This window comes from Vipera berus (genome assembly GCF_964194415.1).
Source record: "Vipera berus genome assembly, chromosome: 8".
Lineage (NCBI taxonomy): Eukaryota > Metazoa > Chordata > Lepidosauria > Squamata > Viperidae > Vipera > Vipera berus.
Window position 1 is genome coordinate 1,245,357 of NC_138211.1, and position 22,670 is coordinate 1,268,026.

The 22,670-nt window shown below is 46.2% G+C and overlaps 1 protein-coding gene across 1 annotated transcript; it reads left to right on the forward strand.

Moving 5' to 3' along the window:
* The first annotated feature begins 16,263 nt into the window (after positions 1–16,263).
* On the forward strand, positions 16,264–22,364 carry RBM7 (RNA binding motif protein 7). Its single transcript, XM_081334080.1, is given in 6 exon segments — positions 16,264–16,414; positions 17,985–18,147; positions 19,011–19,116; positions 19,507–19,585; positions 20,392–20,683; positions 20,686–22,364. Coding segments are annotated over 6 exon segments (786 nt in total). The 5' UTR covers positions 16,264–16,324; the 3' UTR covers positions 20,742–22,364.
* The last annotated feature ends 306 nt before the right edge of the window (positions 22,365–22,670 follow it).

Sequence of the window (22,670 nt, forward strand, 5' to 3'; positions counted from 1 at the left end):
TGCTGAGCGTTGGCTGCAAGCATCCACCCCAGGGTGTCCCTTGCTGGGCCCAACTAAAAGGTGCCTCCCTCTTCCAGGCAGCTGGCCTTGTCCCTGGGATACCTGCGGGTGTATCCATGGATGTTGTAGCATTTGATAGGACTTCCCCTCTGACTGTTCTGGGCCCTGAGGGATCTTTTATTGGTTCCTTGGAAAAATGCCCCACCCCCAAGCCCACTCCCCTCTCAACTTTGCAGAGTGCACGTATTCTGGCTTACTGGCTTGTTCACAGAGTGCTTGTCTGTACAACCTGCTAATAAAGCATTAGCTGTCACAACTGAGATTAAAAGTAGCCAGGTCTTGCACACTGGGCAAATCCTGTCCCTCAGTGTGTAACTAACCTGGGCACAAGCACAGCCATAATGTCACAAGAGCAACAATTTGTGAAAACAAGCCAAAACGGAGCAGAGTCTCACAACTCTTCTCTTCCTGCTCCCCCTCGCCTAAATTCAGGTGAAAGACCTGAAGGAGCCCTTAGGAGAAGTCTGAGAAGCTCGCCTTCCATGTTTCTGGAGATCCCAAATTGCCCCTGCCTGGTGCAGATGGACTTCCAAAGCAGAAAGGAGTTGTGCGAATTCTGTCAAAACATTGTTGGACTGGCTTCTCTGAAAAGGCCATGAACTGCGCTTAAAACTCAGGTGCTTCTCATCACTTTGAGCATGTCTGTGACCAAGGAAGTAAAAACATCACTCTAACACCCATGTGTGTAGGCAATTATCTTCCTGACTGAAAGTTAAAGCACCGTGTGGGTGTATAAACCTTGCACACAGAAAAGGCCATTTAGGGTTAGGGCTGAAATGTGATCTGAAATAACCATGCAGAAAAGAAGCTCTGGAGCCCTCCTGGGGCTTCAGCTCATGAAACACAAACACACACACACACCTCAAAATGTCCTTTAAAAGCTAGAGAGCAGAGCAGAGAAGTCTAGATGGAGTTGTGTTTCCATCTTCTCTACTTACATTGTGTAAGTGCATGTGTGTGTGTGTGTGTGTGTGTGTGTGTGTGTGTACAATATACGCTGACATGCCAAGCTATGGTACTGACTGCAATTCCATGCAGTTGTCCAGACAGATCTAGAAAGGGCTTCTGGAAAAGGGGCCGGTCTATCAGTGAAAGGTCTTCTCTCTGGCCCTCTAAGGCCTTGGGGAGAAGGTCTCACAGTCTTAGAGCGCCACCTTCAGCATCCAGGTGGGCTGAGAAAATCTGTTCCCCCCCTCCCCCCCACACACACACACACCAAGCAGGCGTTCTTCTTCACCCCAGGACAGGAACTCGTCTCCCAAATTTGTAATGCCAGGAAACGTTTGTTTTACTGTACATGCATCTTTGGCCAGGACATGTATGTTAAAATGCATGTGAGCATTTTGTAGACTTAAAAAAACAACAGCAGTTTAATTCGGGGCAGACCAGAAAAGGCTTGTGCCAACCAACAGAAACCCAAATCTGATCCCTCCAGTTCTCTGTGGTCCTCCCATTCATCCTGAGAAGAGCAAATAATCGGGGTGGGGGGGTGGGGTGTTAATATCTTTTTAAGTTACTTTTGTAAACTAACTTGAGTTTTGAGGGCAGTATAAAAATGATGATCTACAGCACATTAACTTCCAGAAAAGTGACAATATAGTTGGTTTCTGAGAGATGATAAAATTTTGCTGATTAGAGACACTTTAGGATTACTTTTCAGGGAATTCTCTGCCTAACTGGGTTGTTTTCCAAAGTTTTACATAAGACCTCAGTTAAGCGGTTCCTTGTTCTTGACAACATAACTGAACTTTTTCTATTAAAAGTTTGCTCGACCCTTAATACTCCAGCCAGCTTGAGGATCGGTGGATTCCCACACCCCCTCTTCGCTTTTTAGTACTCGCTGACCTCTCCTGCTGAAATCCGGTGACACGGTTTCTCTCTATTTGGAGGTGAGAAGCACACAAAAAGGGTAGTGTAAAAATGGCACCACTTTGCTGCCTGCCAGGAGCTTCTGGGATGTGTCTGACAGGAGCCACTGCTCGGAGACAAGGCAAGCGTCTTTGTTTTCAAATATAGAGGCCGCCTTCCCAGGATGGCTCACAAACACTTGAAAATCACAGCTTCGGGGAGGTTGCTCCAAGCACAGGCCATTTTAGTTGTCACTTAAAAAACTAATACCTAGCGATGCCTTTGTTATGTGCCTCCTCCGTCTACATTGCACTAATGCTGCTTTACTAGAGAGCGTGCTCTCCCTTTAGGAGCTGCTCCCTCACTCCCTCCCTCCCAGCAGAGCAGCCGTTGGCAGCCTTTAGGAATCAATCTGATTTTTTCCCCAAGGAAGTTATGGGCACAGAGGACTGTGGGGAAAAATAAAATAATAATAAAAAAGCAGCTCTTTTTTTAATTTCTTCCAGGAGAACCCAGAAGAGCAAAGCTATTGGATGCTCCAGAAAGACCAAAGCCCTTGAGATGAGGTGGGGATGTTTGGTGGACCATCTTCAATGTAGAAATGACCATCCTGGCCAGTCAGGGTAGGCACAGAGACACAAGGTCCCAAACATGCGATTAGGATGTTGTGGGGCTTGGCACCGCTCCTCCTCCCTTTACAGACAGTGAGAAACAGTGTGGCTGGAGGTACATCAGGGCTTCATCCATCCGAGTCCTGAATGTGAGGATTGTGGGATGGGGCGTACTGTATTTAACATTGCTCACCCACAAAACTATACCTAATGTAGCAGTCGCCAAGCAACATCTCCACCTGGGTGAGCGAGTGAGCGATCCTGGGGAGGCGTCAAGGGCAGAAAAATTCAGTCTTCCATGTGCAAACTGGGCTGGGCTCGTGCAGAACATGGACCTCCTTGCTCTCTGGATCAATGTTTCTCTTGCTCTGTGTCCAGGCAGAGGTGCCCTGTGTCTTGTTGGCTTTGGAACCTGCCCGCCTTTCCCTCCCCGCCATTGCTTGACACCTGATTGTCACTTGCCACCCTTCACTCCACACGAAGCTTACGCGCACTAAAATGTCCTTCAGCAGAACAAATAAAACACGGCTCTGACACTTGGCAATTTATTCCCATCTCCTGCTGATCTGTCACTCAGAGGCGGCACAGGGACATCAGGGTGGTGAGGTGGGGGGAGCCCATGTGCTGGCCCCCACCTGAAGGGACAACCTTGCCAACAAACCCAGGAATTGGCCAGAAAGCCCCTGGACATCACAGTGCCCCTGCCTAGTTGTGTCTCTGCTGCTCCAAAAGGTCCGGGGGGGGTGCAAAAATAAAAAGAGACCTGGGAATAAAGATGCCCAAGAGCAGCTTCTTCCCTGCCGAGCTGCTGCTCTTCCTGTTATCTTCAAACCGTTCCCTGTTACTTTTTTTCCCTGCCAAGGGGACGAAGCTGCAGGCATTGGCCCCTTTGGGGGCTCCTCCGAAACAAGTCAGCACACCCTTGGAAATGGTGACCTCTGAATTTTGGTGGCAAAGAACACAATCACAAAAGAGGCATCATCATCACTTTAAATGGTGGACCTCTTCTATCAAAGAGCAGGTATTAGATATTCTTCCTCCCTCCCTCCCTCCCTCCCTCCCTCCCTCCCTCTTTTCTCTCTCTCTCTCTCACTCACTAGTAGCAAATCCAGACTCCATCTGCCTGGGAGCAACTTTCAGTATTCCTTCGAGCCTCCCTACGAACTTTGTGTTGCTGGTAATTTGAATCAATACATTTTTTTTAAAATGGTGTTAACGTCCAAGTTTTTCAGATGATTAGTTCCTTGAAATTGATGTAGGTCCAGTTTCAATGCATATTTTATTTAGCATAATGGAACATGTTGCTCTAAAATGTTCTGATTCATCGTTGCAAAAGAATTTAATTGGTCTCACTATCACAAGGATAATTGAGCCTGTCAGAGAAACACAAATACTGTGATAACAGGGAGACCAATGTAAGCATAAGGGGACACACACACGCATACACACACACACTGAAATGCACTCTGTAAACTGAGAGCCTCCCGTAATTCCCTTCAAAACCAAAGCATGGAGCATCTCTTGGAAATAACTAGCAGTTGCTGTAAAAACATTATGTTGAAGGCGTTCACAAAATGTGACATTCCAAAGGACCCTTGGTGGACCTTTCCCCACCTACCTCCACCCATGACACAAACATACCCTGGAAAGCTTTCCCCCCCTTCCGTGTCCCTGGGAGGTCACCCCACCTGCCCCCAGCTCAGGAGCGAGACGAACCCTGCATTAAGCTGACAGTGTCGCCACAGGGGGCAGCTGTGAAGAGTGTGTGAAGTCTGCCACCCTTTGTGTTGGGGGCAAAGTCAGATGGGAGGGACAGTGGATTTCTAGCCTTTGTGCAGGGTGGGCTGTCTCTCCCACCTCCTAATAGATGGGACCCCACCCCACTGCCGCTGACTCCCCAAGCAGAACACAGGTGAGTAGTTCTTTGTTACTGGTATCAAGAACAAAAGGGGGGAAGGGAAGGGAACAATGGGAGAAAAATCCTCAATAAAAGTGCTCCTGGTGACTTCTGCCTCTTAAAATTAAAATATGGACAAGGACTGAATGGGAGCGTTAAACAAGACAGTTGAAGGAGAACACAATCTGTCCCTAGGGTGGGACCACCAAAGGTGAAAGGATTTCCCATCAGCTGATGGCATGCCAAAGAGGGTGGGCAGCAGAACTGGAGGACTCAGCCCCTGCCCTTGCTTGCCACACTTTGCGACCCATAACCAGGATGGCACCACTAGGGAGCAAGTCAAAACAGAGACAGGCTGGCTTTGGCAAAGATGGGGGGTGGGGGTGGGGTTGAGCTCAACTCAGGAATGGAGGGGAGAGAACATCAGCTCAGGGTGAGGGATGGCTCTGTATTTCTTGGGGTGGGGAATGACCGTGCCTGCTGAGGATTTGTTAAGATGCTGCTTTGGGCCAAGATGTGCAGTTTGGGGTAAAGAGGCTCCTTCTCCCTTCCTTCACAGCGCATGACCAGCCTCCCCCTCCCCCCCCAATTATCCATGCAAGGACAAAGCAACCGGGGCATTCTTTAATCTCTTCCATTTTAATTGGTGAGAAAAAGCAATACCCATCATTGGGCCTCCAGGTCTTTGGAATTTAATTAGATCTAATGACCAGATAAATTGAGGATTTTGAATAAGGACCTTCAGGGAATCTGTTGTGTGAACAAGATCAGGCTGTTCCTCTGTAAGCTTCTCTACATAATTTCTAGAGCTGCATTTTGAGCAGATGGGTGGAGAGGTGGATGGATGGATGGATGGATGGATGGATGGATGGATGGATGGATGGATGGATGGATGGGGCAATATGTTCTAGTGCTTGAAAGAGAGAGAAGGATGCCCACCCACCCCCCAAATCTAAAAGTCACCTCTGCGCTTGCCTGGACTTTCCAAGCAACCATGCAGGTGATGTTTGTCAGGACTGACAAGACTTTCCAGGATGAGGCCATAATGCTGGGCCCATCGAGGGGGAGGAGAATGTGCCCATCAGCCTCTGGAACCTCAGTCCTCAAGGGGCAGGAACCCTTCCGACAAGCCCTTGCCTGGCATATCTGCAGGATAATTTTGTATTGTCATTTGGGGCACTTAAAGTATCACCAAGATTTCCCGACTCTAAAAGCTTCTCTGTCAGCCTGGGCAAGTCATTTCAGTGAAAGGGTATCATCACCAGCAACAATGGAAAATAAAACGTGTCTGAGATGTGCGATTGTGCAGCAGCGTGTTCTTCGTCTGTTCCGGGCAGACGCCACCCCTTCTGGAAGGACGGGGGCCTTCCAGCCACCAGGGTCAGCGAGGAGAAGCTGTCCTGCCTTCGGCTAGCAAAAGGGCGCTGTCCATATTGGGAAAAATTAGTCTTCATTTTGCCGATGGACATGCTTCTCTTGCGGCAAGTAAACTGCTAAGTTTCTGGGAGAGTAATTGACAAAACAGAGAGAAAGTTAGAAAGAAGAGGGACATTCTCTTGCTGAGAGAGGCAGAATTGCTCAACCTGCTTGCTCTGAAGCAGAATTCTCCAACCTGGGTCTGCAAAGTGAGACCCTTTGTTCTCCTCACGCAGGGTTGAGGTCTTCAAGATAGCTGGGATGGCAACTACCACGCTCCAGCTAATGGGCATGCTGGCTGAGACTGATGGGAAGTGAGATCTAAGATAACTGAAGGACCTTGTTCTCTGGCCTTCTTCTACTCAGACGGATAGTAACCCACTAGGGGTTGGTCAAAGGAGCTCTTTCTCATCACTGGACTTGTTCTTCTTAGATGGAGAAGACTCTTATAAAGGGATCTCACGTCCCATTAGAAACTTCATCTTCCAAACTCTTTCTTTGCACTGCTGGACCAGCCCTCTTCAAGAAGGCCAGCATCGTGGCCATCAGAGATCCTTGTCCAGAGCCCGAGACAGCTTTTTCCTAAAGTCTACCTAAAGAAATGCGAGACCGCTAAACGGAGCCTCCTGTTCACAATACTTAGGTGGCCTCTGCCCAAGAGGTAGATTTGCATACATCTTAAATGCCTGTCAGCTGAAACAAGGCTGCCATGTCATGTTTCATTTACACAAGGCACCTGGTGGTGACTCGGGTCACAAACAAATAAACAGAATTGTTTCAGCACGTGTCAAATACCGGTTACAAGCCCTGGAATGAATAAAACAGCCCAGGCAGGGTGGAGAGCCTGGGGGTAATTCACGTAGGGCAAACTCAGATAAAGAAGCATTTGAGTGGCATTTGAAACTTGTAATCAGTTGAAATGCATTTCCTTTCCTTCCAAAATGCCCAGTGCACTTCTTGCTGAGCTCTTTTGTCCCTCTGTCTAAACGCATTTAGGTCCTCTGAAGCCAGGGGGAAGTCGGCCCTTTTCCTCCTAGCCCATCCCTTTCTGGATCCACAGCTCCTCGCTGCTGCCCACGTGTATTCAGGTATCGCTACCCCCTTTGCTCTTCAGATGGGCCACCTGGTTCACTGAGCTGCCCACCTAGACTTGCTTGGTCCATTTCCCCCAGGAGCTGCAGGAGATGAGGGAGGGAGGGGTCAAGCATGTCATCGGCCTTGAGTTCCTTTGTGCCCACAAGAGATCTAAGTCCAGTCCACCTTGAATCCCATTGACTCTTATCTACTGCCAATTTGCTTTGATCATTAGTAGTTCAGATTAATGTAGAGAGTCTGGATTTCCTGATTTCCCTGGTGCTTGACAGGATGTCAATCTTGGAGACCTCTGTAGGAGAGCAGGAATCAACCCATCTAGCCTTTCCACCTTGCTCAAGCCTCAGTGAAGTCAGGATCTTCTCAGCTGTCATGAAGAGGCAAGAGTTAGGAGGTGCAGTCTGCAGCCATACAAGGCCCCCTGGCATTCTTGGGGCTCCTCGTGGCATCTGATTCCTTGCTGCTTCTGGTTTCCTGAAGCCTGGCATAAGACACTAGTATCTTCAGTCCTTGTTTCTGTATTGTTTGAAGCAGTAATTCTCAAGCTTCTTAAGATGTGGGGACTTTAACTCCCAGAATTCCCCAGCCAACCATGAATTCTGGGAGTTGAAGTCAATGCATGTTAAGGCTGGCACCATTCTAAGGGACTGAATCAAGATCTTCTAGAAGAGAACTCTGTCTCTGCATGGATGACTAGAAGAACAAAAAGAGTCCAGGGAAGTCTTCCAACCCAAGGGCGTGGGGGATGGGCAGGAGATGTTGCCCACCCTCACCCTCCCCTCCAGCCAGATGCCCAGTTTGGGAAGTTTTGTTCCCCAGAGTCCGGCCTGGCTAGGCAAGTCTCATCTCTCCATATCTGCTCCTTCTCTGGAACCATTTATGGCAGCTGCAAACAGAGGCATCTTTATTGCTAATTCATTAAAAACACATAAAGAAAAATCTAACAGCAGATTAGCTTATGAGGGCAGTTTTTACAAGTGCGCTGCAATTAGAGTATATACAAAACAATTACTTTCTAGTAAAACTCTCCACTTAATCTCTCTCCTTATTTGCCCTGGGTGGCTTCTTCAATCACTCTCTGGCTTTTTATCCCCTTGTGCAGCAACACACAAATGCCCCACCACACCACACCAGCAGACTTGCTGGGCCACACCAGGAAGAGACACCTTCCGTGTCTTGCTTTGCATGACCCCTGTGGCTCCCGTGGCCAAGGGGGGTTGAGGCTGGGCAGGCTGGTGGCCCTGAAACTGGACTGGGGAATAAGCTCCCGGGCCTGTCTTAAAGCCAAAGTTCAGATGTCAATCACAATTTACAAGCCACAACGTTTGAGTTAATGAACAACAGTAAGCCATGATTTGTAAGATAATGGCAAGCACCCATCACAGGAAACCTAGGTTTATAATCTCTAATGGCTTGACCCTTATGACTGGTCCAAAAACAGCAGTTGGAAACCAAACAAATCTCATTAGGGGTTGGCCATTTGTGTGAACCAGGCTGCCAACGTGACTCAAACATCATGAAAACCCCTGGTTTGTCCAGCTACGTCTTTTGAGTAACTAGGTACCTTCTAAGTCTGGTTTTCAAATCCCAGTGGCTACATTCACACAACATAGGGAATCAAAATCCAGTGCACTCCATTCCCATGGGATTTTTTGGCTCCGTGTCTGAATCCGGCCTCTCCTGCAAGCTTTTCCAACCAGTGGAAAACAATTTCTTGAAGATAACCTTCCCCAGAAAATGAACCCTCTTGTTCCAGGTTTTGCCGGGTCCTGCAAACCCCATCTCGGCTGCCTTCCACAATCTGTTAAAATGTGATCCAAGACTTCCTGAGCAAACACTCATATATTACATTTTGGCAGTTTCCTAGCCATCCACGGGAGCCACAGCCTTTGGGTCTTTCTCCTGAGCCGTCGGGAACATTTGTGAACTGTGTTCTGGGTTGCAGCTCCCATCATTTTTTCTTTTCTAAGAATGCCAGGAAAATCAAGCTGGGCTCCAGAGACGTTCTTGCAAATTCCAGGACTCAGCACTTTGCTTATACGTGGCGGCCACCTACTTATTAATCTTGATTAAAACTAAGGGGTCACATAAAGAGCAGGTGCCAAGTGAAGAGTCCTGGGGTACTTCCCGAGATGGGCGAGCAGGCCAAAACAGGAGATGGGGAGCACCAGGATTGCAACAGCCTTCGGAAGTTGGATGTTGGCCTTCCCTGGAAAACTGTGGGTCCTTAGGGAAATTCCAACCGTTCTAGGTTTTATGACAGGCCTGAGAAGCCCCGATGAGAACATTCATAAGAAGTGATGAGTCTTTGGCACAGGGAGGCATGGATAATGCACCTGGACAGATGACCGCACGGAGGAGATTGGCAGTCACACAAGCAATTTTGCTGTGTCACCTGCGCCCTAAAACAAGGGAGGAGCACTGTTGGCTTTGTGAAAAGCTCAGAGGAATGATCACCATCTTTTGATAGCAGAGAAATCCCCCAAACACCTCATTTTCTCAGATGCAATCCTGGAAAAGCTCCAATTTCCTTTTTGGAAAATCCACTCACAAAAATGAGTTTTTGCTCAAAGAACCTGTTGGAGGCCACCTGGCCTTCTGCAGCCAAACAGCAAATGGAAAGGTTGCCACCTGCTGGCACCACAAAATATTTCACATTAGTGAATAAGTGCCTACCGTACCTACCTACTGCAGTGAGTTCGTTTTATATACCTTATTAAAAGCTGGTAAGTGAAACTGGGTGGCTGTTAGCCGAAATTCAGGCCCCGCATTCACTAATTGCCTCTGTACCACTTAAAGTCCCTCAGGAGCGCTCTCTCACTCTCATTTCAATTTTGGTCTGGGGGTTATAAAGATCAGTTGCAGGAATTAGGTATGTCTAGCTTAAAGAAGAACTAGGGGAGACAGGACTGCAGTCTTCCAATATTTGAGGGGTTGCCACAAAGACGAGGGAATCAAGCTATCCTCCAAAGCCCCTGAAGGCAGGACAAGCAACGGATGGAAACTCATCAAGGAGAGAAGCAACCTGGAACTAAGGAGGAATTTCTTGATAGCGAGAACAATTAATCAATGGAACAACCTGTCTCCAGAAGTTGTGAAGGCTCCATCACTGGAGGTTGCTAAGAACAGACTGAACAACCATCTGTCTGGAATGGTATAGGGTTTCCTGCTTGAGTAGGGGGTTGGACTAGAAGACCTCCAAGGTCCCTTCCAACTCTGTTATTCTGCTATTCTGTCTGTTACCATTTTGCAACAAGCACTTTAGTACTCAGCTATTATAAGGGATCCGTTTTGCATAATGTGAGGATCAGCAATGCTGGCTACCCAAGCGCAGCACTCGGCTTTGGGGAGGGGGCACAAATGGGAGCTGCACTCCCAAAATTCCAAAGTGGGGCAGGGATGAAGGATAAGCAGGATTGTTTTTACATCCCCATGCACTTAAAAGTCAATATTAACAATTCGGTAGCTACTCTCCTGTGGCACTTTAGGCAGTTCATTGGCTCAAAGGTGTGCACAATACACACACACAAAGCTGCTTTCATACTCGTTGCACAAAAGCAACTCTTTGTCTGTTGGAAATGTCGGGTAAGCAGTCACACCCGCAGACTTCACAGGGCTTTGCAGGTGATAATCCTTCTCCTTTCATGCTATGAAACCTTCCCTGGTAGTCTTAAGTTAAAGGCCATGCTGGGGTGGGGGACGGGGGGGGGGGGCTCTGTCTGTACCCATAGCAACTCTATTAGCTGCGCTGTTGGGTTTACACTGGGTGTTCCTAGCTGTTCCCAGCCCCATGGACAACTACTCTGTCTGAACCAGAGGTGCATTTTCAAAGGGCAACTGGACTTTGTTTTTTCTGGAAGATGTTTCACTTCTCATCCAAGAAGCTTCTTCAATTCTGCTTGGATGAGAAGCGAAACGTCTTCGAGGAAAAACAAAGTCCAGCTGCCTTTTGAAAGAAACTCTGGGACAACCATGACTGAGAATCTCCATAGATATTTTGTCTGAAGAAGTGCTACATCAGATGCCTCTGCAGAATTTTGCACCCCTACACACCTCAAATGTTGCTCTGCTCTGTGGGGTTCCAAGCCTCTCATTTGGCTATTCGGCTGGCTGGAAGAGAGTCAAGGGAGGGGTGAGGAATGGGGGCAGAATTTAGAAGACCCTTCCCAACAATGTCCTCCAGTTGATTAAACTGCCTTTCCATCCATCACTTGCTCCAGAAAGGCAGTTGAGTTATCCTAATCCATTTCAGAAGGGGAGGGGTGTAATTTGCAGCCTGCCTGGAAATGCCATAAGCTGCTCCAGAAGCCCCGCTCCTCCTCCATCTCAGTTGCAGGGGAGTGGGCTAGGCTGGACTGGGAGACCTGGGGGGGAGGGGTTTCCTGCCTCACAGCAGCCTCTTTCTTCCTGGTTGCTCCCACAAACTCCATCTGAGAGGCTTGGCACAATCAACAAGGTTTGTGACTCACCACTGCTGACTTTCATCTTTGGTGTGCGATGGCACGATGGCAATTAGTTTGCTGGCACATATTTTCAATTAATTAACTCAGAAAAGCTGCTTTCTTTGGAGGCTGCCAATAACAACGACAACCTTGGATGCCCAGTGTTTGCGTGACAAGCCAGCACTATCAATCCCAAGGCTGGGCACCGGCAAACGGTGTGTGGGAAGGTGCCACTTTGAAGAATCCCCTGCTGATTCCCCAGCATTGCCTGGTTCAAAGGCCATGTAGCCATGAAAGGTTCGGCTTGAGATCAACAGGAAGAGGCTGCCGTTGGAGCCAACCAAGCTGGTTTCTGTAGTCAAAAAGGACCATGCACTTTAAAGACAGGTTCCCCATTTCAGATCTTCGAAATTTCAACCTCCCAGAGGTGATTGCATAAGGCCAGGCTGATAGAAAGCTTGTAGCTGGCTGAGTAATTCTGGGAGCTAAAGTCCACAAGTTTTAAAGTTGCCAAGGTTGCAGACCCCTGAGCTAGAGGACAGGGTAGAAATACCCAGGAAAAAGACGAAGTGCCACCAGGACCATTTCCAAGATTCTTCTGCTTCCATTGCCAAGGCATCTCTGGTACATTAACCCCAAAGGTCATTTGCTGAGACTGTGCTCACCTTGGAGACCCCATTTGTCTTCCTTTGCCCTGGAAATTCTCTTCTTTGTCATCAGTTCTTAGTGGTTCTAGAATCTATAAAATCTTCTAGGAAAAGCCTCGCTGTTTATTTCATAGTTACTTGTACATGATGCTGGCCAAAACACTGTATATCTTGGCTGTAAACCAGATTGACTCAACAAAGTTCCTCCTAAGATGTTGGGACTGCAACCTCCAAAATCCCTAGTCAACATCATTTTTTTCCATGCCAAGTGCCTTGTGTGCCCATTGGACCTTGCTGTCATCAGCCCCTCTTCTCAGATTCTTCTACGTCCTGTTGAGAAGGTTCTCAGGAACATCACCAGAACACCAAGGCATCGGTGCCATCTTCCTAGCCAACAAAGAGTCCCAACCAGGCTCCTTTTTTCTACCCACAAGCGGTGCCAGTCTCATCCTCTTCTGAAAGATGGGCATAGTTTTCTTCAGAGAAAGTCGGCTCCATCTCTGATGTCAGGGGCCAAAACTCTGCCGTGACTGACTGAAGGGATGTTTTGCTCTATTATCGCTGAGTAGTTTGAACAAAGCATTTCATGGAACTCCTTGAAAATGTGGAATAAATCAAGAATTCCCAGCTGGTTACATCATTTCAAAAGCTTTCCCATCATTATATGAATCCACCTGTCAGTAAACTGTAGTGAATAAGACCTGATGGTTCATCTTCTCCACAAACTATCTGAGTCTCTTTGCAACTTTGACAGGCACCTCATTAGGTGAACATACCTGAGGACTGACAGCAGGAAAACCAGAGAAGGGGAGGGGAAAACCCTGTGGATTTTTCTCCTGCTCGCAGGTATATTTGGTCAATCAGGTGAAGATACTGTAGTCTCATTCTATATTCATTTGAACACCTGTCCCACAGAGCAGCAATCGGTTCTCAATTCCCAAATTAATCAGTTCAAGGAAAGATGCTGTCCTGCCAGCAGCAAAGTTTCCAAATGTTCTGTTTGAATTGCCAAATTCACACCATATAAATAAAAAATTTCCACCCAGGCTTTTGTCTTGCAGGAACGACGTTCTGGAGATGTTCCAAATGAAGGCTGCAGTTTTGAATGTCTGGGCCAGAACTAATCAGTGGCCATGACTTTTAAATGCTTAATCAATAAAGTTATATTTCTTTGGGGGGGAGGAGGACAATAAGGGTCTTTCTGCCCAGACTTTAAACAATCCAACTGTCTTTAACAATGTAATCCATCATTTTTTATTCAGATCGTAAGATTTTAACAGTCTCAGGGATGGTATTTAGACTGAGATGTTAGCAGTTTTGATGACTATTTTTAGGCTTTATAGAGTTGCTGAGCCCTTTAATTCATACTGATCCAGCCACTAACTGAGTGGTAGACTTTCATGTTAAGTCAGACCCCAAGGCCCAGATCTTGGGTGCAGTTCCCAAGTAAGCCAAATATTATTACCAAATTGTAATTATTAGGGTGAAACCCACTTCCTTCCTTCCTTCCTTCCTTCCTTCCTTCCTTCCTTCCTTCCCTATTCCTTCTTTCTTTACTTTTGATAAATAAAATTATTGTTGTTCTTTGAGGTGATATTAGAGTCTCTGAAGAAATGAGCCCAGTTTTCCTTTGGAAATTGCATGTTTTATCATTCTACAATCAAAATATCTGGACAGTCTATAACTTACAAGCCACGTATAGGACAAGTGGTAATTCAGCTAATGCAAAAGCCACGCACGTATACAAACACACACACGACTCATGCTTTGCTTCATACTTTTAGTAAGCCTTTCATAAATGCCTGTGTAAAATGGTGCCAAATCAAATATGCAACAACAACAAAAAACACTATTGGAAGAAGATGAAATATTTGGTGGCTGTTTCAAAAATGACAACTAATTTGTGGATTTGTGACAACAGTCTGGATCTGGCCAGTTCACGTGAGATATTCCTAAAGCCCTTTGCATGCCTGTCTTCTTCTCTAATCCCAACAATACCCTATATGAATTAAGTTCAAGAAGGATTGTTCTTGAGGAGATACTGTGCTGTTCCCCATTAATAAACTGACCGTGGCTTTGACAAGGAAGAGGGCAACTTTGGATCATTTGCCAGGTATCTCTCCTTCCACTTTTAATTCCTGCACACCTGGGCACCCTTAGCCACGCTGTCAGATGGCATCTTTGGGAAGCAGCTTGGATGTTAAAATACAAGTAAGCCAGAGAGCAAAAAAGAATAGCTTTAAATGACAAAAGTAAAGCTCTGGAGGGTCATTTTCTGAATAGCTGTTTAAATCGGAGGAAGGCAATTCCTGGCTGCAGGCTTAGCTACGGGCCAGAGAGAGGGGGGTGGGGTCCAGCACTGAACATTTAAAGCTGTGTAGCTGCCCAACTTAAACAATATTTGAAAGTGGGTGTTGTTTTTAAAAATGAGAGAGAACAAACACTAGAGAACAAAGATCCTTCGCAGCAAAAACACCATTAATGATCACAGATGCCCAAAGTAGTTGCTGAACTTTTGTCTCAAGTTAAACATTAATCTGGAACTCTTGGAGTTGGGGGGTTTTTTTTTGGTCAAAGGTTCAAACAATTTTCCAGTGCTAAAGAACAACCTGTACCGAACAAAGGTGGCTTGTTTAAACTGATCTTAATATGGGAAGACCTACAGCAGGTGTCTTCAAACTTGGCCCTTTTATGACTTGTGGAGTTCAATTCCCAGAATTCCTCAGCCCGGCTGAGGAATTCTGGGAATTGAACTCCACAAGTCATAAAAGGGCCAAGTTTGAAGACCCCTGACCTACAGGGATGATTTTTGTAAATTCAGTAATTTCTTTAGTTCCCTGTGTGATTCCCCTGCCATTCCCTCGTCCAGACCTTCTCAGTTGCAAGTTTGCCACTCTTTTCTTCACCAGGAAGGGAGACGACAAGCAAGAAATGTGTGGTTGGTGTAGCTTCTCCACTGCCCGGTGGCTTCATCGGGCAGAACTGGTCTCCTGCAATTTGCTCAGTTTTGGGACCTTGGATCAGCTTTACATTTGTTTAAAAAGAAAACTGGTTTATTTCTTGGGAGACACAAGAGTGGCAACGGTTGCAGCATCTCACAAAAACAACAAGTAGTAAGTGTGCCTTAAGGCTACAGAGTCCCAACATTCTGCTTGCAGACAGGATTGCTGTGTTGCTTGTGTTCTGTAGCTCCTGCACAATATTCAGCATCTTTCCTCAAAATACTATCGGCAGCAGAACAGTTGTAAAATATTGTTCTTCCTTCATACTTTGAGTTGTGTCTAACCAGAAGCTCAGCAAAGTCACAATTATTGGGTTGATGTGAGAGAGAAGCTCCATGTCCAAAACAGCCAAAAGTAGGAACAGTTGCAAAAACCACTCTTGCTGGGTCCATCTCCTGGCTCCTTGTCTCAATTCAGTATGATGCAAGCATACAACATGCCGAGAGGTTAAGAATTAAAAACTGAATTTTCTAAGAAAGAGCTTTTAAAAACTTAAGTTTCAATTTTCTATTTCTCAAAGACAAAACTGCAACCTCAAGATTTATGTTAGTTATGTTTTTCTGCCATTGTCTTAATCCTTCGTTTTGTTTTTCTCGGCAGCCTTCAGTCGTGGCAGGATGCGGCTGCCCTGGCACCTTCGGCGAGGCTCTGCTCCAACTCACTCCATCTGGGTCTCCGCACCCAAGAGGACGGAGGCTTCTCCCTCCCACCACAGGCTACAAGGCAACACCAAGCTGGATGCCTATGCAGACTCTCAGTCAGAACTGAAGAAGCTTCTTGGATAAGAAGCAAAACGTTTTCCAAGAAAAAAACCAAGTCTATTTGCCTCTTGGGAAAGCACCTTTGGACCAAACCGGATGAGGCTTGTAAAGTTGCTTCTAAGAAGACGGAGCTGCCAGGCGTTGCTAAAAGATGACACCGCATGGCCTATATAGACTGGTATTTGAATACAGATCATTTATATTTGATTGTGTTTTACTGATCTAGGTGAAATGTTACATATTGCTGGTCCATTTGTGATATGCAATACGCTAAATAAATCAATAATAAACCAATAAATTTCAGGCGGGGCCGCTTTTCGTGCAAAATCCTCCTTTCTCGCTCCCTTCTCAAACCCCCTCGGGACTCCCGCAGAGAGGCCGGAGACACGCACGCAAATCGCCTAACCCTTTTGACTCGCGTCGCTCGCCGTTGCCCTGCGCCTGCGCAGACGACCGTTCCGGGAGGGGAGCCGAGAGGCCGCGAGAGATGGCGAGGTTCCGCTCTTCTTAACGCGCATGCGCCCCGCAGCCGCCGGCGCGTTGAGGCGATGGGAGCGGCGGAGGCGGACCGGACGCTCTTCGTGGGCAACCTCGACCCCCGCGTGACCGAGGAGCTGGTCTTCGAGCTCTTCCACCAGGTAGGGGAGGGAGCGCGGAGGCCGGGGAGGGTCTCTCCTCTGCCTTCTCGCCGCGGGGGGAGGGGGCGCTTCGTCGGAGGCCTCCCCCGCGCCCGCCAACACCCCTGTGAGGTAGGCAGGCTGGCTGGCCGGAAGGGAGGCCGCCCTCCTGGTTGCCAAGGCTGGTGGGGGGGAGGGAGTGCTTTAAGAATTGCCCCCGTCCGTCGCCCCCCCCACGCGCCCCCCGGCCCCAAAGGCCGCTGAGGGCCTCCCGGGGGTCCAGGCGGGGGTCTCCAGCCCGGCTGGGCTGAGGGGCTTCGAAGTCGCAGCTCTGCGTGGGGAGGGGGGAGCCAAATGCCGCGAGGGCTGCTCGTGGGAAGGAACCGTCCAAGGACGAGGGGAGTAGGGGGTCTTTCTCTGGAGAACCCCCCCCTTCCGCCTCGGATGATAGCCCTCTCCTTCCTTCCCCTTCCTGCGCCTTCCAGGTTATTGTTATTATTATTATTATTATTAATAATAACATAATAATAATAATAATAATAATAATAATAATAATAATAATAATGATTTAAAATATATCTGTTGCCAAGAGTTGGTTAATCGGTGAGTTGGGTGGCATATAAATTTAATAACAATCAGACTGGGAGCCCCCCTCGCCCCCCCCCCCAAGGTCTGGAGAAAGGCCAGGCACCTCTGGGGGGAAACTGACCACCCTCTCCTGGTGGTTCTTGGGCTTCCTCACTCAGGACTCGGATGAGCTGAGGAAGAGGCAGAAAGGAAAGGCTGCAGGTCTGGCTGCTGCCCATTAGCCCTGACACCCCCCCCCCCACACACACACACAACCCTGCTTTCTTGGCCCCCAGGAGGAGGAGGAGCCTCAAGAGCCTTCCTGCTGCCAAGGGTGCCCACTCCGCCCTCCCCTGAGCCCCCTTGCATGTCCTGGGAGGAGCAGTGAGTGGCCAAGCCCAGTGGATGCACTGCATGCGCCAGTGCTCTTTTTTAATTGGGAATCAGGTCAGAACTTGAAATCGGTGAAATCTGGGCTCCCCAACTTTAATATCTGTGGACTTCAGCTCCCGGGAATCCCCAGCCAGCCCTGGACACCCCTGAGTAAAAGGCTTGATTTCCCTTGGAATACAAGGAAAGGGGATTTCTGCTGCTTTCTTTGAGGGTGTGTTGTTACCCATGCTGGGTTGGTGTGTTCTTCAGTGCACAAGAAACTTGGACAGTTTTTGCCCATAACAGCTGTAGCATCATTCTGATGGGACTTTTTTGTTGATGATAGTTCCCTTCTCACTTGAGTCTGGCACTTAACTGTTGCAACTTCTTTCCATCCATTTGTGTGTGTGTGTGTAAGACGTCTTTCTCGTTTTCAGGATAGAATGCTTTTAAAATCTAAACATAAGAGCATTTAATGTTGAGGAAATGTTTGCAAAACCACCATAACAATTGATCCTCTATTTGATTGGCAGAGGGTTTTCCCCTCTTCAAAGATTTATTTGAAACATGGGTGTGTTAAGCGACATACATGCCAGGAAGGAGATGGTCTATTTTTTTTATTTAACATTTTGTTTTGTTTCTTGGTTTGCAGGCAGGCCCAGTCATTAAAGTAAAGATCCCGAAGGACAGGGATGGGAAACCAAAACAGTTTGCATTTGTGAATTTCAAACATGAAGAATCTGTTCCCTATGGCATGAGTCTGCTTAATGGGATCAAACTTTTTGGGAGACCACTCAAAATTCAGTTCCGATCAGGTATCCATAAAATGTTTCAAGCAGCCTAGATAATCTTGGCAAAGTAGAAGGATTTTATCATTTCCCTTAGAGCTCTAGTGTGTAAACTATTTAATCAAATTGCTGTATGTAAGCATGCTAGATTAAACAGTTGCCAAACATTTAAGTAGAAGATATGATAATAGTGGCACTGTACTGTCTATGTATTAACATGAACTAATTCTTTTGAGAAGAGGATGGTTTGTCAGTGTTGGAGAACCATCTGCTGGGATCTTCTAAATTTTAGTTAATTTTATATTTAAATACACGATGCATCTAAATATTATAAAGAACCTAAAACCATTGTGCCACAAATAATACTTCTGTTTCCTTGAATGCTGCATGCATTTTGAGTTGTTCAGTTGTGAAATACAATCTGCTGTTACCACAAACCATTCTACTTTAAATAAATTTATTCCCAATTCTGCCCCATTGCTGAAATGAATTCTGGAGTCTTGGTTGCAGTGTGTCAATACACTTTAAATCTCACTTCAGCTTTAAACAAAAATGTGAAATTAACTTTTGCAGAATGGGGCTGATGTATTTGTTTGAAAGAATGTTCTTAGTTCTTTTTCAGCTCAGGATGGCTCCTTTTCAGCCGAAACGGGACTGCAATTAACTTGAGCTTTGGTGTCTTTAGTGTTGCATTGTGATTGCATTATCACCTACTGGGTATTTCAGAAGGTTGCAGCATTTGTTTTGGAAATCTGTTTGTGTGCTGTAGTACTCTGGTGTGATACCTCAGAGCCAATTAATTGCTCCATCTTGGTTTCTGGCTGCTGGCATCTCACAGTTTGTCTCCCTCTGGAGTCTTGCTTTAGTTTGTCTCCCAAAATGTCTTTCAGGGAGCAGTCATGCATCTCAAGAGGTCACTTCACCTTGTGCCCCACATGGATTTGCAAACGGAAACCCCTCAAGTCCACAGCATCTAGCAGCAGCGTACAGCAACAGGTGAGGACTCTCTCTGCTGGCTTTTAAATTGGCATAATTTGCACAATGTAGTCAGGGTGGAAAATGAAATTCATGAAATGATCGCACTAAACTGGAGAAGAAATAACAGCTGCATGTTTAAAAATATTTCAAAATAATTAAAACAATATCTAAATGTTCTGAATACTTTTCAGAATACTGAATTATGATCCATTATTTGAAATAATTAGGTTTCCTTCTGAGGCATTTGACAAATATGTCGGTTATAAAACTGGTCAATTATAATTTTCTTTAAAAAGGTGCCATATGTGGTTAGTTTACGAATATGTAATGTGGTTCCTTGCTTGGAAAAAAAATGAATGCGAATTTTATTAAGATTAGTGCAGCTAATTTCTGGTTTCAATCTAACAGATTCGAGAGGAACAGCGAGAACATGTCAGCTGCTCAGAGATCCTTCTCACCTCTAGATAACCATCAAACAAAGGCCATGGTGAGTGTTCCTCCCCTGTGCGATTTGGAAGAGAACAGCACAGATCTCTTGAGGGTTCACATATGGGGTGTGAGCCTGTATTTTCCACTCGGGGCAGCGGTCTTTTCTTACATGCAGAATTCCTGCAACATCAGCCATGTTTATTTTGTGCTGTAGTTATCTCAAGTAACATCAAACTTGACAATTCATTAGTCAACCAGCTTTTCTAAGCCCTTTTCCCCCCACATGCTATGGATTACTTCCTTCCCTGCACGATAGCTTCCCCCACCCTAAAGATTTTATGAATGGCTCCAGAGGAAGGCCTTGTACACATTTATATGGGAGTCAAGTAAAAAATGTGTGCATTGATGGACCATATTGTCTTGTCACAGTGCTTTGTCTTCCTCAGGCATTCTCCTTGTTGGTTCCCTCTAGAGTAGGGCTCTCCAAACTTGGCCACTTTAAGACTTGCGGACTTCAACTCCCAGAGTTCCTCAGCCAGCATGGAGTTGAAGTCCACAAATCTTAAAGTGGCCAATTTTGGAGACCCCTGCTCTAGAACTCTGGGAGGCTCAAAACAGAAGGGACGTTTTCCTCTGCTCTCCATTGCTTGGTGGAGAATTCTTCCACCTCTGCTCTTTCAACAGGGCTGCAGTTGAGGGCTGAGAAGCCTTCCTGCCATTCTCAGCTGGCAGGAGGGGGTGGGGTGGACACTGGGGTTCAGCAGAGGCTACCCCTGCCGTGGGAATTCTTCTTGGCAGCAGGGCCCTCCTCACCCCTCTTGCTGAAGATTGCTGGTGACCCAAGCCTCTTGCCTCCCTGTCCAGATGACTTCGGCTTGGCAGCAGTTCCCATCGTACGGCGGAAGACACAGTTCTTTGCTTCCTGAGTCTTTGCATGGAGGCCAGCAGGGTTACTCCTTTCCCCGGTCCTCGGCCTCCCCAGCGCACTGGCGCTCTGAGCCTCCCCACAAGGGCAGAGTGAGTTCCCACCCGTACCAGTCTGGCCACAGGCACCACGGCCAGGAGCAGAGGCGGATTGTGGACTGCAGCTCCAATTACGCTTTCCAGGGAAACCGGGAAGAGCATTACCACGATGACAGGAACTATGGAGGCTGGAGCTGAATTACGGCAGCCGGCGTTACCGAGATGGCAAATGGCGCCCTGCCCGTCACTAGCAAGTATTCAGAACGGATTTTACAAACATTTTTTCTTGACTGTTCTTTCCCTTTTTAAAGCGTCTTCCCTTTATGGAAAGCTTGTAGACGGTAACTCCACAAGTTACCTTTTTAAAAAGAAAAAGTTTTGTACGTATCATCTGCAGTATGTATTTTGAGAGAAAAGAATTTTTGAATTGTATTAACTTCCCCTCAGGGTTTAGGCAAAAGAAGGAAGAAGAAAAAAGTGCCACGCTTTTAAACAGGTAAAGAAAAGAAGACATTGTGTTTATTTTATAAGGAAAAAAGTTCCGCTGCTTTGGTTTTATTTTAAAACCAGTGTTGGTATTTTTATACAAGAGCCCCTGAGGTGGTTCTGGTGTTGCTCGGAAAAGGGCCGGGAAGGGGAAAGTTTGGTGACCGTTGATAATTTGGATAACAGTGTTTTGCTACAGGAATGAAGTTAATTGAGTATTTGTTGTATTAAGTGTTTTGCCTTGTGAGATCTACAAATAGAGCAAATTTGCTAGAGAATAATCGCTAATGAAGGAAGTTTATATCGACAGGCTCCTTTTTAGTTGATCTGATCTCATGGTTTTTATACTAAGGAGAGCCTGCAGTATCATTAAGTGATTACTGCTTCTCAGGAAATTATTGCATGCCTCTGCCCAGTACCACGTGGAAAAATTCAAAGTTTTTTTTGGTAAAACACTTTAAAAATTAGAAATTTCTAATTTAGGTAAAATTAGAAAATCAATATTCAATGAAATGAGAAAGAGGTAAGTATTGATGAGAATATGCACCCATTACAAGCTTATAAGTAAACATTTCATCATAAAGTGACTAGTTCCCGAGGAGCTCAGAATAGTAACTGGAGAGTAAAATCTTGCTTTTCAGTTCCCCCGGGTGGGCTACAGTGTTTACACTTCCCCACCCCCTTCTTGGCTTTTGCGTCTAAAATGCCATCACTGCATGCAACTGTAGTTCTTTGTATTCTGAAAAATCTTGATGTGGCATTTTGGAAAAAGTGTTTTAGACTAGGGGCACTTTTAATTGTAAGAAACTAGCAGGCCTAGCTTTCACTTGGCTTCAGTGTTCATCTCCAGTGCTTCCTTTTACATTAGAGTGGTAATTAAGGGTTTGTGTTTCCGGGCACCGTCTTGCTACTTTGAGTGAAATTAGGACTCAGCCTGCATTTGCAATTGGTATACGGTTCACTTGGAGCCATGTCCTTTTGGAGGAGGAGAAGCAGCAGTTGGAACCTGGTTCGTCCTGATCTCTTTCCCCCTTCTACAAGATCACCATTATTTTTCCTGCAAACAGAATTCCCGAAGAAATGTAACTAGTGTTTTTTGCTGCTTTGCTCTTTTCCCTTTTTGTTTTGAGAAGAAAGTTTTTAAGCCTTGGTTCTACTGCATGTCTGAAGGGGTTGATTTTTGTTAATGTTGACAACATTGCTCACATATAAAATCTATTTTCTATTAGTATTTCAATGACCATGTTTTTGAGGATGCCATAATTTTATAAAGCCCCTAAAATTCATTTCTAAAATTTTTCAAAGAAATATCTTTGAGAGTATTAAACATGCCCTTCCTTAGGCTTATGTATATAATGGCAAAAAATAAATTCTTTTCTTGTAAAACCGTTCTGTGTGTGCAAACAAAATTTCGCAAGGTCTAAAATCGTAACTAGTGTTTCTTTTCAGTTTTCCAAATGTATTTGCATCTCATACGGAGTCAGCTACGTGCACCTGTCCGAAAATGCCTGCATGGTTTGAATAGCTTAATCTCCCTGTTCCCCCTAAAATTTAAATTCCTAGAGAGGATCTGGCAGAATTGATCTGCCCCTCCCCAAGAGGGGCTATAGATTCTGGATGCCCAGATCTTGTTTGGGGTGAATATTAAACGTCCCTTTGTCCTTTCTCTTCAGTCATACATCACTTTATCTTCT